The sequence below is a fragment of the Mustelus asterias genome, unplaced genomic scaffold (genome assembly GCF_964213995.1).
Source record: "Mustelus asterias unplaced genomic scaffold, sMusAst1.hap1.1 HAP1_SCAFFOLD_188, whole genome shotgun sequence".
Taxonomy (NCBI): Eukaryota; Metazoa; Chordata; class Chondrichthyes; order Carcharhiniformes; family Triakidae; genus Mustelus; species Mustelus asterias.
In genome coordinates this window covers 455,001-470,367 of record NW_027590184.1, presented here as the reverse complement: position 1 = coordinate 470,367, position 15,367 = coordinate 455,001, and the positions used below count along the sequence as shown (strand labels likewise).

The 15,367-nt window shown below is 45.6% G+C and overlaps 1 protein-coding gene across 2 annotated transcripts in view; it reads right to left on the bottom strand.

The window, feature by feature from the left end:
• LOC144485343 (immunoglobulin superfamily member 1-like) overlaps window positions 1-15,367 on the bottom strand; it is a 60,030-nt gene that overhangs the window by 38,297 nt on the left and 6,366 nt on the right. The window contains exons 2-3 of one of the 2 annotated variants that reach the window (XM_078203541.1): window positions 9,951-9,983; window positions 7,330-7,617 (exon numbers count right to left, since the gene is read on the bottom strand). In XM_078203541.1, coding sequence (XP_078059667.1) covers window positions 7,330-7,617; window positions 9,951-9,983 — 321 coding nt within the window. The remainder of the gene's footprint in view (window positions 1-7,329; window positions 7,618-9,950; window positions 9,984-15,367) is intronic. The other variant, XM_078203542.1, reaches the window with a different exon arrangement.

Here is a 15,367-nt window from a genome sequence, read left to right as displayed (position 1 = left end):
AGGTGGATGGGGGCAAGGCAGTGGACGTGGTATATATGGATTTTAGTAAGGCGTTTGATAAGGTTCACCATGGTAGGCTTCTGCAGAAAATGCAGATGTATGGGATTGGGGGTGATCTAGGAAATTGGATCAGGAATTGGCTAGCGGATAGGAAACAGAGGGTGGTGGTTGATAGTAAATATTCATCATGGAGTGCGGTTACAAGTGGTGTACCTCAGGGATCTGTTTTGGGGCCACTGCTGTTTGTAATATTTATTAATGATCTGGATGAGGGTATAGTTGGGTGGATTAGCAAATTTGCTGATGACACCAAAGTCGGTGGTGTGGTAGACAGTGAGGAAGGGTGTCGTAGTTTGCAGGAAGACTTAGACAGGTTGCAAAGTTGGGCCGAGAGGTGGCGGATGGAGTTTAATGCGGAGAAGTGTGAGGTAATTCACTTTGGTAGGAATAACAGATGTGTTGAGTATAGGGCTAACGGGAGGACTTTGAATAGTGTGGAGGAGCAGAGGGATCTAGGTGTATGTGTGCATAGATCCCTGAAAGTTGGGAATCAAGTAGATAAGGTTGTTAAGAAGGCATATGGTGTCTTGGCGTTTATTGGTAGGGGGATTGAATTTAGGAGTCGTAGCGTTATGTTGCAACTGTACACAACTCTGGTGCGGCCGCACTTGGAGTACTGTGTGCAGTTCTGGTCCCCACATTACAGGAAGGATGTGGAGGCTTTGGAGAGGGTGCAGAGGAGGTTTACCAGGATGTTGCCTGGTATGGAGGGGAGATCCTATGAGGAGAGGCTGAGGGATTTGGGATTGTTTTCGCTGGAAAGGCGGCGGCTAAGAGGGGATCTTATTGAAACATATAAGATGATTAGAGGTTTAGATAGGGTGGATAGTGATAGCCTTTTTCCTCTGATGGAGAAATCCAGCACGAGGGGGCATGGCTTTAAATTGAGGGGGGGTAGTTATAGAACCGATGTCAGGGGTAGGTTCTTTACCCAGAGGGTGGTGAGGGATTGGAATGCCCTGCCAGCATCAGTAGTAAATGCGCCTAGTTTGGGGGCGTTTAAGAGATCCGTAGATAGGTTCATGGACGAAAAGAAATTGGTTTAGGTTGGAGGGTCACAGTTTTTTTTTTTAACTGGTCGGTGCAACATCGTGGGCCGAAGGGCCTGTTCTGCGCTGTAATGTTCTATGTTCTATGTTCTATGTTAAGAGGTTTACCAGGATGTTGCCTGGTATGGAAGGGCTTAGTTATGAGGAGAGATTGGGTAAACTGGGGTTGTTCTCACTGGAAAGACGGAGGATGAGGGGTGACCTAATAGAGGTGTATAAAATTATGAAAGGCATAGATAGGGTGAACGGTGGGAAGCTTTTCCCCAGGTCTGTGGTGACGTTCGTGAGGGGTCATAGGTTCAAGGTGAGGGGGGGGGAGGTTTAACATGGATATCAGAAGGACGTATTTTACACAGAGGGTGGTGGGGGCCTGGAATGCGCTGCCGGGCAAGGTGGTGGAGGCGGACACACTGGGAACGTTTAAGACTGATCTAGAGAGCCACATGAATGGAGTGGGAATGGAGGGATACAAAAGAATGGTCTAGTTTGGACCAGGGAGCTGTTCCTGTGCTGTATTGTTCTTTGTTCTTTGTTCTTTGACACGAAGGTTGGTGGTGTTGTGCATAGGTTGGAGGGATGTCAGAAGCTGCAGTGTGACATAGATAGGATGCAAGACTGGGCGGAGAAGTGGCGGATGGACTTCAACCCGGAGAAATGTGTAGTGGTCCATTTTGGCAGGTCAAATGGGATGAAGGAGTATAATATCAAGGGTAAGACTCTCAGCAGTGTAGAGGATCTGAAGGACCTTGGGGTCCGGGTCCATAGGACTCTTAAATCGGCCTCGCAGGTAGAGGAGATGGTTAAGAAGGCGTATGGGTGCTGGCCTTTATCAATCGAGGGATTGAGTTTAGGAGTCCAGGGATAATGATGCAGCTTTATAAGACCCTCGTCAGACCCCACTTGGAGGACTGTGCTCAGTTCTGGTCGCCTCATTACAGGAGGGATGTGGAAATGATTGAAAGGGTGCAGAGAAGATTTACAAGGATGTTGCCTGGATTGGTTGGCATGCCTTATGAGGATAGGCTGAGGAAGCTCGGTCTTTTCTCCTTGGAGAGACGAAGGATGAGAGGTGACCTGATAGAGGTGTACAAGATGTTGAGAGGTATAGATCGGGTGGATTCTCGGAGGCTTTTTCCCAGGGCTGAAATGGCTGCGATGAGAGGACACAGGTTTAAGGTGCTGGGGAGTAGGTACAGAGGAGATGTCAGGGGTAAGTCTTTCACTCAGAGGGTGGTGGGTGAGTGGAATTGGCTGCCGTCAGTGGTGGTGGAGGCAAACTCGATAGGGGCTTTTAAGAGACTTCTGGATGAGTACATGGGACTTAATAGGATTGAAAGTTATAGGTAAGCCTATATATAAGCCTAGGTAGGGAGGGACATGACCGGCGCAACTTGTGGGCCGAAGGGCCTGTTTGTGCTGTATTTTTTCGATGTTCGATGTTCTATTGAGAGACGTCACAATAAACCGACAGTGGGATTTCCAAATCAATCTGGGTGTATTTTAGTCACAGTCAGTGTTTCAATGGAAACCTGTGGTTTCAGCTCAGAAACACATCACTGAGGACAAATATAAAGTTAACCCTTGACAGAGAAAGCAATGGATCAGGAAAGATGTGTTTAAATACACTGAGAGAATAGACATTGTGAGAATATCTGCTGAATATTTTGAACACATTCAGAAAAATTAATTCTTGGATAAATGACCACCAGTGGTGGCGAACTTACAGACTGTATCTCCCTGCACTCACTTATCCAGACTCATCCATACCTGCACTCGTCCAAATAAATTCAAGACATTTCAAATCAAAAACTGTTGTTAAATATCCCACACAAATCTCAGAATATGTTAATGAGCAGACACATTTCATTATCACTTTGTGCTGAGGATTCGAGCTTCATAAAACAGTCTAAAAGCAGACAAAAATTCTTCAATGGGTAACTTAAAAGTGTTCGAGTAGCTAAAGTGAGCAGTGGTTACTTGGGGAGCGGGTGGGTGGAGCGAGAGACAGAGACAGAGAGATAGGAAGGGATCATAGAAACATAGAAACCCTACAGTGCAGAAGGAGGCCATTCGGCCCATCGAGTCTGCACCGACCACAATCCCACCCAGGCCCTACCCCCACATATTTACCCGCTAATCCCTCTAACCTACGCATTTTAGGATTCTAAGGGGCAATTTTTAACCTGGCCAATCAACCTAACCCGCACATCTTTGGACTGTGGGAGGAAACCGGAGCACCCGGAGGAAACCCACGCAGACACGAGGAGAACGTGCAAACTCCACACAGACAGTGACCCGAGCCGGGAATCGAACCCGGGACCCTGGAGCTGTGAAGCAGCAGTGCTAACCATTGTGCTACCGTGCCGCCCTGAGGGAGAGGGAGCGATAGAGAGGGAGCGATCGAGACAGAGAGAATGGCAGAGAGACAGGGAGGGATAGAGAGACAGAGGGAGAGGCAGAGAGAGCAATGAATCGTAATTGAGGCAATAAGCAGGTCCCCCATTCTCTTGCTGAATGAAGGGCTGAATGGCCTGCTCCAGCTCCTATTTGTAATGACCTGATGATCTTACGATCTTGGGTAAGTATTTAAAAATGTACGGGCAGGGTGACTTTGTGAATAAATGTTGAAAACGTGGTTGGAAATTATTCCATTTAAAGTTACAGGAGCGAGATGTACATGTACTAAAGAGGATTAAAGTGTGGCTTTGTGACTATTAAACAGGGACTGTGAATAGCCGAAGAACTGGTGCCAGGGTCCTGCATGTCACTAAGCGGGTCCACGGCATCCTGAAACAGGAGGGTAAACAGACAGATGTCATTGTCCACATTGGCACGAATGACATCGGCAAGAAGAGGTCCTGCAAAGACAATTCAGGGAGTTAGGTAGGGAGCAAAAAAGCAGGACATCGAGGGTAATAATCTCAGGATTACTCCCCGTGCCACGTGCTAGTGAGGCTTGGACCAGGGAGATCACACAGTTCAACATGTGGCTAAAGAGCTGGTGTGGGGGGAGGGGGGGTTTAGATATATGGATCACTGGGATGCCTTCTGGGCAATGTGGGACCTGTACAAGAAGGACGGTTGTACCTGAACTGGAGGGGCACCAATATCCTGGGCGGGAGGTTTGCTAGTGCTCTTCGGGAGGGTTCAAACTAGTGTAGCGGGGGGTGTGCTGGGGGGTGGCAATGTGAGGTTGTAACTGGAACAGCAGGCCAGTAAGTGTAAGGACTGGGAATAAAAGTGAGACTGAGATCAACATAGTGCAGAGTAAGAACAAGCAGAGGGAAGTCACGGGGCCTGGTGCAACTGGAGGTCTTGCTGCATTTGCTTCAATGCAAGAACGTAAGAGAGGTGAACTGAGAGCCTGGATTACTGCATGGAATTATGATGTAATTGTAATTACGGAGACCTGGTTAAAGGAGGGACAGGACTGGCAGCTTAACATTCCCGGATATCGTTATTTTAGACAGGACAGAGGGGGAAACAAAAGGCTTCGGGGAGTTGCATTGATGATGAAGGAACACATCACAGCTGTGTTGAAGGAGGACACATTGGAGGGTTCTTGTCGTGAGGCTGGAGTTAGGAATAAGAAGGGTGAGATCACAATGTTGAGAGTGTACTATAGATCTCCCAACAATCTGCAGGAGACAGAGGAGCATTTGTGTCGTCAAATCCTGAAAAGGTGTGAAAAAAGCAGGGTAGCTATGGTGGGTGATTTTAACTTCCCCCATATTGACTGGGAATCGCTTACAGCCAGGGGCTCGGATGTAGAACCATTTGTTAGATGTGTCCAGGAGGGTTTTTGATACAATATGTAGACAATTCAACCAGGGAGCGGGCCATAATAGACTTGGTATTGGGGAATGAGCCAGGCCAGGGGATTGATGTTTCAGTGGGGGAGCATTTTGGGCTCAGCAAACATAATTCCACAGGTTTTCGGGTAGCCATGGATAAGGGCAAGAGTGGCCCTCGGGTGAGGGGGCTTAATTGGGAGAGGGTCAATAACATCCAAATTAGACAGGAACTGGGGAATGTGGATTGGGAGCGGCTATTTAAGGGTAAACATGCCTGACATGTGGGAGGCTTTTAAAGGCCAGTTGATTGAAATGCAGGGCAGGAATATTCCCACAAAAATGATGGATAAAAATGGCAGGATTCAGGAACCATGAGTGACAAGGGAAATTTTAATCTGAGACCAAAGGAAAAAAGAAGCATCCGATACATCCAGGCATCTAAAAGCTGACGAAGCCCTCGAGGAGCACAGTGAAAGTAGGAAGGAGCTTAAATGTGGAATTAGGTGGGCGAAAAGGGGACATGAAATGTCTTCAGCAAACAGGGTCAAGAAGAATCTCAAGGATTTTTATGCATATATTAGGAGCAAGAGGCAGCAAGAGAAAGACTAGGCCCACTCAAGGATAATGGAGGGAAGTTTTGCGTGGAACCACAGGAAGTGAGTGAGATATTTAATGAGTACTTTGTATCAGTATTCACCAAGGAGAAGGACATGAGGGAGGTTGAGGTCAGGGATTGGTGTGTGAACGCTCTTGAGAACATCAATATATCAAAGAAGGATATCTTGGGGCTAAAGGGATCAAGGGATAAGGGGGGAAGGCGGTATCACGATGTTGAATTTAATGATCAGTCGTTACCATAATGAATGGCACAGCAGGCTTGAAGGGCCGAATGGTCTACTCCTGCTCCTGCGTTCCTGCAGCCCAAAGAACTGGAGACAAACTAATTCTGTGCTGAGTCTTTGAAATGTCAATCCAATTATTCAATCCCAGCTTGTGTTGGTCCCCACAGCCCCGACAGTTCAGGGGGCACAAAGTAATTCTGTGACTCAGTGAATCCTTGACCGAAAGACAGATGAAAATAGTTGGGGTTCAGTGTGAGGCATCGATATGGGACTTGTGTACAGATAATGTCCAGTACAAGTGGTGGAGTTCCATTCTGGAGTGGGCGGAGCTGTGAACGGTGACAATTTAGACGGTTAAAGGTGGAGATTGACAGATCAGTTCTGAGGAGAGCAGGAAGCTGACGCCCTGTTTCTAATAAAAGGCTTTAGTCTCCGCCCACTTGGACAAGTCACATCTCAGAGATGTGCTCATCTCTCACACAATGAGTGGGGAATGGAGTCGGTACGAGTTCCCAGATCTGGAGGTTGACAGAATTATAGACAGCTCACTCACTGTCCCTCACTCTCTCACTCACTCAACTGTGACTCACTCATTCTCTGTCACTCACTCACAGGCACTCAAACTCTCACTGACACACATTCATACACACAAACTCTCTCACTCACTTGCACACACACAAACACACAGACAATCAAACGACCACAACTCCCACAAAGCGTCTGAAATGCAGTTGCAACATTGAAACGAAATAAAAACTGAATGATCTGAGCAATGGAGAATGTCCAGCACTGAGGGGAATATTAATAGTAGCGAGGTGTTAGAACGGAAAGCAGTGGTTACACCTTGCAAGAGGTTCAGTTCAAAGGAAGAGGAACTCAGCAAGAAGCAGAGGGTCAGATCGAAACTAGTGAAAGATATATTCACTGGAATATCCACTGAGTGTCGATTCTGTCTTTTCCATCAGTTTAAATGGTGGGACAGACTCTATCAGACAGAAACAGCCCCCGGGATCTCTCCCCTTCCCTCCCATCTTTCACCCGGCAGCGGAATGACATTAACCAAATATCTGCTGCCCCCCACCCCCTCTGGCCACCCTTGTCCTGATTCAAGCCAAGTCCCATTGCCCCCCCCCCCTCCCCCCCTCCCCCCCCTTCTCACAGAAGAACATAATCCCCCGGCACCATCCCCATTGGACTGAACAAAAGCTGCATTTGAAAAAATGTTCAAACATGTTCTCCAAACTCTCCATGGTCCCCGACTCCTCTCTGTCTGTGTGTGACCCTCCCGATTATGAACCCTCTGATATCTCTACACCCGGATAATTGCTGCCTCGGGAACGCTCCCCCACTTTCCTGCCTCAGTTCCCTGGTCACCTCTGACCCTCAACCACCGGCCAGGAATTCAGGCACCAAACCCTCATGGATTCTGCCAGGAGTGAAGGAATGACCGGGAAGATTATTCAGTTACACTCCTCCCTCCTCATATCTAACCTTCCATTTTGTGACAGTGGATAACACATGATTTGTGAAAGTCAGAATGACTTTGAACAGATATGTTAACAATCTCCGTTCCCAGTCCCTCACCTGCTATTGTCACCGTCACAGCTTCACTCAAGAAGGAAGCAGGCCCATCCCTCTGACACCAATAATTACACTGATAACGGCCTCCTTGGTTCAAAGCAGCAAACGAGAATCTTGCAGAGTTGTCCCGTGTGGAATCTGGATGAATATTGAAATGTTCACCATCCTTGTAAATGCCGAAAATTTTACCGGAACAATGTGTCTCCGCAGTGCAGGTGAGGGTGACATTCTCTGTTTCTCGATACACTCCAGTCGGTTGATCCAGTGATATCTGCGGCTCTGGCAAGTTCTCTGTGTTGGAAGGAATGGAAATCTCTGTTAGGAATGGATCTCCAGGGTCCCATGTACAGAGGGAATGAGTTAACTCACTAACCATTGCACTGGTGTTGAAGGGAGATGTTTGCATCGGGAACTGAGGATGAAGGAAAGGGAGTTTTCGGGATGAGTTCTCGAAGAAACAGTGAGATATTGGAATTTACACAATGGATTTCAGTAACTCAGCTCATTAGAAAACGATCCACAGCCAACGGTGTCAATGTGAAGTGTAAGTCGTTATTTAATGTAGAAACTCAAATCACAACACTAAATAAAATAAACCAGCTGGGATTCCCTTTCCAAAGTGAGATGTTTAATCAGTAATTGTTCCCTGGGTTACAAGAGAAAGAAGGATATGGTTTAATTTGCAGTCAATATTTCTGTTCAGTGCAGCTGATTTGAACATTTGATTTAAAGGGGTGAAGAGTTCCTTTAATCTGTGTCTTGTCAATGGAGTCGCTTTGGTGAAATCAACATATTGGCTCATTCCAGAGGTGAGTGTCTCTGACAAGCCTGACAATTATTGTCCCTCTCTCATTGCCCTTTGTGAATCTGGTGGTGACCCTCTCTGATGTGAGGCTGTCCATGGAGTGTTGTTAAAGGGAAAGCCAATGGAAGCCCCATCTGGACCCAGAGATGATTGAAGAAGCACACACATATTTGGTGTTTGGGTTTGTGTGAGACCCGGAGGGAACCCGTGTGTTGATGGTCTTCCTATGCATCTGCTGTTATTGTCCATGTTAATGAATTCACTCCCCCCACACCCCTTCCTCCAGTCCTCTCTATCAACTCATTCTCCAGTCCCGACCATGAGCCGGCTCTGTCTGAGGGGTGGCAGAGGCATTTCACAATCTTAGTATCCAGTCAGACCCTGAGTGACCTTCTGACCCCCTCACCTCCACCGCCTCTCAGTCCACCAATGTCCATCTCCCTGACATTGCCTGACTCCAGCCCCGTTTCTCGCTCTGCCTCCAGACTTGTGTCTTCCAACTCTCCCATCCGTCACCCGGCTTCGGAATGACATGAACCCAATATCTGCTGGTTCCCCGCCTTGTCCTGCTTCAAACCAAGTCCCATTCATCCTCCCTGCTCCTGTTCTTGGAGAACAACATAATCCCCCAGCCCCTCTCCATTGAATAAAGGCTGGATTTGAAAAACAAATCATACATATTCGCCAAACTCTCCATGGTCCTCACCTCCTCTCTGTCTCTGTGCAGTTCACTGGATTATCAAATCTCTGATAGCTCTTGGGATGATAAATTGCATTCAAGAAATGTTTTTTGAGTCATGTTGCTGTGCAGGATTTTTCTCAACAGGCAGTTCTAAGAGCCCAGTGAGGAGTTACTGCAAATAATGTGAGGATGGTACTGGTGTTTGATGGACACCTGTGGCTGATTTTCAGGAACAGGGAGGGAGCTCATTGCTCTTAGACACGTGAGGGAGGGGCAGAAGGTGACGGAGAAAACAATAGCCGTTGAACGCTCTAAGCAGCTGGATCACGGGGTGGGTGGGACAGGACAGATGTTTCTGAGATTGGACCCCAGCTGGAGTGATGCATTAGAATGATTCCAGGGTCCAATGGGGTGAATTCTGACAACAGTCTGCATGGACAGCGCTGAGTGTGGAAGAGAAACGGGTGAAATGGAATTGTTTGAGGGAAATTAATTACTTGATGCAGCATTCTGGGAGACTCTGTGTTCTTTCATCTCACCCTGGAGAAACAGTCAGCAAAATCTCAGAATTAGAAATCACCCTTTCAAGGGCGATGCTGGCAAGAAATTCCTCACTCGAGGAGCAGTCTCAATCACCTCAAACATTCCTCAAATCACAGCTGAGGTCGGTTGTAAATTGCAGATTCGGGAGTGAAAGGTTTTTATATTATTAGAGGAAAGGTCATCATGGTGCGTAAAATTAGAGAAGATTTAGATCTCTCACACTCCAACTGGACAGCAGAACGGACACAAGGACGTCCAATGGCAACTTTGGATATCCTCAGAAACATTTGGACTGTAACTGCAAATTTGGAATGAATTTTCCCATTCAATAGAACACTGGCAGTGGCCAGTGGGAATTCCGGATTGTTCCTGAGTTATCTTCCCCAGAGTGTGTTAATGGATGGAGTGTCAACAAAAAAAGGCATTTCCCATGGCATTAACAATCTAGGCCCACGTCTCCAGCGTCAGTGTTACAACACGATGAGTTACAACAATCAAATCCATCACCAAACCAAAAAAACAAACCGATTGGTTTAACACGATAGGAATTAATAATTCAATGTCATGATATTAGAGAGAAATGTGGACACTTACTTTGAGAGAGGCTCCCCTGAACAGCAAAAGCCACTGAAACGAGAGAATATGAATGAGTGAAATGAAAACCGAGACCTTTCCCAGAATTTGAGAAGATTGGTCAGAACATTGAATACAGGAGTTGGAATGTCTTGTTGAAGTTGCACAAGACATTGGTAAGGCCACACTTGGAATACTGTGTGCAGTTCTGGTCAACCTATTATAGAAAGGATATTATTAAATTAGAAAGAGTGCAGAAAAGATTTGCGAGGATGCTACCGGGATTTGATGGATTGAGTTATAAGGAGAGGCTGGATAGACTGGGACTTTTTTCTCTGGAGCATAGGAGGATGAGGGGTGATCTGATCGAGGTCTATAAAATAATGAGGGGCACAGATCAGCGAGATAATCATAATCTTTTCCAAAAGGCCGGGGAGTCTAAAACTAGAGGGCATAGGTTTAAGGTGAGAGGGGAGAGATACAAACGTGTCCAGAGGGGCAATTGTTTCACACAGAATGTGGTGAGTGTCTGGAACAAGCTGCCAGAGGTAGTAGTAGAGGCGGGTACAATTTTTGTCTTTTAAAAAGCATTTAGATAGTTACATGGGTACGATGGGTACAGAGGGATATGGGCCAAATGCCGGCAATTGGGATTAGCTTCGGTGTTTTAAAAAAAAAGGGCAGCATGGACAAGTTGGGCCGAAGGGCCTGTTTCCATGCTGTAAACCTCTATGACTCTAATTCCAGAAACACAGGTTGTTACAATATCCCTAAAGAGGGCCTTCCCTCACATTGTCCTCCCATCTCCAATCGTTTGAGGATCTTTGTAACTAAGCCCACCCTCCCCATTTTCCGAAAATCCAATCTTTTCTCTAAGTAGTGTGACACGAGTGTGCCTTTAAGAAATCCATTTTAATCATGTTCTCTGCAGTTATACAAGCGCAATCTGTCTGCTTTGAAGTCATTTTCTTGCTGCTTAAACAGTTTCAATGGGATTTTGTTTAGTTTTACTCTTAATGGGATTTTATGATCTTTTTGAATTGTTTGGGGGAAGAATGATTGACAGGTCAGGTGACAGGAGTTCTTTTCCTTTCAGTTTGGTTCAGAGGCTGTCCTGGTTTTCAAGATGCAGACAGGTTTTATCTCTCTCCCTGGTATTGTAAATTCTGCTGGATAGCTGGAAACAAGCCCTCTTGCCATCGGGGGGCAATTCTGAGAATTCTGTCTCTTGCCATGTTTTGCTGGCTAACAGCTAAAGGCCTGCACTGGCATTATCACTACCTCGAGGCGTGCTGGAAGTTACAGGGCTGAGAACTCAGAGTTCCAATTCTCCAACCAAAGGACTAAGTTCAAGCATCACGTGAACATCCTTGTTTTCTGGGGTAAAACTTTGGCAGATGTGTGTTGATAGAGAAGTTTGTTTGGTAGGAACATTTCAGATAGTTTTTAAGGTTTATACAATATCATGGTTTTTATTTTCTTGTTTGTAATTGGTAAAAGTTATTCCTTTTGGTTAACTATATTTTAAAATAAATTTTGTTTGATAAAAGCTCGCTCGTGGGTCAGTTGAATCAAACCTCAATTAAAACATCTCATACTTATCCTCGACAGATTCAAATTGCAAAACTTAAGATCCAGGCGGGCTTCATAAAACACTTTGGAGTTTCTGATCTGAATTGTAACAATCGGGAATGATCTGATTTTGTTTCGAGTGTTCCTGTCGGAGCTGCTTCTGTCGAGATTTCAGAAGGGGCATTCCAGACCACAACAATTGGCTGTGTGATTAGAAATGTGCCCCCCTCGTGTCCCCCTTTGGGTTGGTCACCAGTCACGTTATATCGTATGTGCCGTGGGTTACCCACCATCATAGAATTATAGAATCATGCAGTGCAGAAGAGGCCCTTCACCCATCGAGTCTGCACCGACACATGAGAAACACCTGAACTGCCACCTAATCCCATTTACCAGCACTTGGCCCATAGCCTGAATGTTATGACGTGCCAAGTGGTCCTCCAGGTAGTTTCTAAAGGATCTGAGGAAACTCACCTCCACCACCCTCCCAGGCAATGCATTCCAGAGAGCCACCACCCTCTGGTTAAAAGTTTTTTCCTCACATACCCATAAACCTCCCGCCCCTCACTTTGAACTATGTCCCCTCATGACTGACCCTCCAAATAAGGGGAACAACTGCTCCCCATCCACTCTTTCCATGCCCCTCATAATCTTATACGCCTCAATCAGGTCCCCGCTCGGTCTTCTCTGCTCCAAAAAAAAACAACCCAAGCCTATCCAACCTCTGTTCCTAACTTAAATGTTGTATCCCAGGCAACATCCTGGTGAATCTCCTCTGCACTCGTCCAGTGCATTCATATCCTTCTCAGAATGTGGCGACCAGAACTGCACACAGTACTCTAGTTGTTCCCTCAACAAAGATACAACTTCAGCATCGCTTCCCTGTTTTTGTAATCTATGCCTCAATTGATAAAGACATAGATAAATGCCTTTTTCAGCGCCCTGCTAACATGACATTCCGCTTTCAGAGATCTATGGACAAACACACCAAGGTCCATTTGTCCCACAGAATCCCCTGGAGTTCCTGGAAGTTCATTGAATACTTCCTTGTCAAATTCCTTGTCTCCCGGAACTAGAATCGATTGCAGCTCATGTGATGGATCAGAATCCATCATGATTTGGAGAACTTTAATCAAAGCTCCTCTGAAGCGGCTCTGTTTGAAGGAGAACAAGCCCAGTGGTTCCAGCTCTGGAGTGTGGGGCTCAGAGGCAGAGACAAGACTCTGGGGTCAGCACCTTCAGGAGTGAAGCTCAGAAAAATTTCTCCACAGGAAAATGGTGCTCTCAGATTGGAACTCTCGCTGCAAATTACAATTGTTCCTTTGGAAAATTGCTAATTTCAAATCTCAGTTTGAGAGGTTATTTCTAAATGAAACGTATATTCGATCTGGAGCTGAGACGCCCAAACAGAGTTGGTGACAGAACAGTTAGAGTGTGAGAGTTTTCCAGCACAGAAAGAGGCCCTTCGGCCCATCATGTCTGTGCTGGCCATCAAGCACCTATCTATTCTAATCCCATTTTCAATAACTGGCTCCGTAGTGGTGTGTGCAATGGCTAAACAAGTGCTCATCTAAACACTTCTTAATTGTTGTGAGTGTTCCCACCTTTACCACCATTTCAGGCAGCGAGTTCCTGATTCCCACCACCCTCTGGTGAAAAGGTTTCTCCTCAAATCCCCTCGAAATCTCTTTCTCCTTACCTTAAATCTATTCCCCTGGTTATTGGCCACTCAACTCAGGGGAAGTTTCTTCCTATCAACTCTATCAAAGCCCCCTCATCGTTTGGAGTTTGCCCTGTCTGTGTGACAGTCTCTGTGTCTCTGTCTGTCTGTGAGATAATTTATGTGTGTTTGTGGTGTCTGCCTTTGTGTGTCTGTGTCTGTCTGTGTGCTTTTTGGTGTGTCTGTCTCTGTATGTATGTCCGTACCTGTGTTTTCTGGTGCATTTGACTCGCTCTGTGGGTCTGTGTCTGTGTCTCTCTGTGTATTTTAATCTGTCTGTCTCTCTGTCTCTGCCTATTTCTGTCTCTGTCTGGCTTATGTGCTGATCACTGTGCATCTTAGATTGTCTGTGTGTCTGGCCCTGCCTGTGTTTATGTGTCTGTCTCTGTCTTTGTGACAGTCTGTGTATGTGTGTCTGTCTCTGCGTGCTTCTTTCTGTGTGTCTGTCTTTTGATGTGTCTGCCTCTATCTGACTTGTCTCGTTCTGTGCATAAATCTGTGTCTCTCTGTTTCTGTGTGTTTGAGTCTACCCTGCCAGTATCAGTGTGTGTGTGTGTGTGTGTCTTTCTCTGTGTGCTGAACTCTGTGTTTCTGTGTCTGTCTATGTGTCTTTATTGCAGTCTCTATGAGTGTGTGCCTCTTTTTGTGTGTCTGTTCCTGTCTGCTGATCTGAGTGTTTTTGCTGTATTTTTCTTGCTCTGTGTGTCTGTCTGTGTCTGTGTGTCTGTCTGTGTCTCAGTGTTTGTATATGTCTGAGTGTCTGCCCTGCCAGTATCTGCATGTATGTTTGTCTCTGTGTCTCAGTGTCTGTTTCTGTGTCTCTGTCTGTCTCTGTGTATCTGTTATTTTCTCTGGCCTGTCCCTGTCTCTCAGTCTATCTGTGTGTTTTTGTTGTCGTCTCTGTGCATGCATTTGTTTGCGTGTGTGTGTCACTGTTTCTATGTCTGTTTGTATGTGTGTGTGCGTGTGTCTGTGTGTGTGTGTGTGTGTGTCACGAAGATGTGTTCAAATATTTTGAGAGAAAATACATTGTGAGAATGTCTACATAATATTTTGAATAAATTCAGCAATTAATTCTTGGATAAATGCCCACCAATGGTGGTGGACGTACAGACTACATCTCCCTGCAGTCACTTATCCATACTCACCCATACCTGTACACGACCAATTAAACTATTTAAAATCAAAATTAGTTATTAATTATCCCACATGTTATGGTTCAGGTTAGAAATTCGGATGTGTTTTATGAAGTCCGCCTGGATCATAAGTTTTGCATCTTGAATTTGGCTAAGGTCAGAATGAGATGTTTCATTTCAGGTATGATTCAAATGACCCACTGGGGAGCTTTTATCAAACAATGTTTATTTAAAAATATAGTTAATATTTATGGAAAGAAAGTTAGCAATAACGTTTTTCGATTGCAAACAAGAAACAAAACAACCACAGAATGTATAACCCTTAAAAATACATCTAATGTGTTCCAATCAAACCAATCCCATCGACAAAACAAAAGACCCTTTTCACAGGTTTAACACAGCAAAGACTAATGCTCACGTGATGCTGGAATTGAGTCCTTTGGATGAAGTCTGCAGTTCTATGGATAGACTCCGAATATTTTGAAGTCAGAACGGCTTCCCAAAACACCAGGGACTCTGGGCAAGCCGCCAACAGCACATTCTCCCCTTCAGAAAGGCAAGACCCTGCTTGGGATGACCAGCAGAATTTCCAAAACCAGGGAGATGGAGACACTTCTTTTTCAGCTTGCAGTCACTTCTAAAGAACTAAAATTCAAAACCTGCAGCTCCAAACTGAAAATGATAAAAATCCTATCAGCTGACCTACCAACACGTTTTGCTCCAAACGATGCAGAGTCATAAACATCCCAGTAAAAATAAACACATCCCCCTGACAGCAGCAATAAAAGGTCATCTCCAGTCAAACCGGCAACACAATGATATCAGCTGAGGCTGTGAGCTAAGAAGACACTGAAGCTGGGAAAGCTGCAGAGAACATGATTTAAAAAAACCTTTCAGGTACACTGACGTCACACACACACAAAGCTCAAAATATGTGAATAAGCAGACACACTGCATCATTACAATGTGTTGAGGATTCAAGCACCATAAAACAGGATAAAACAAACAGA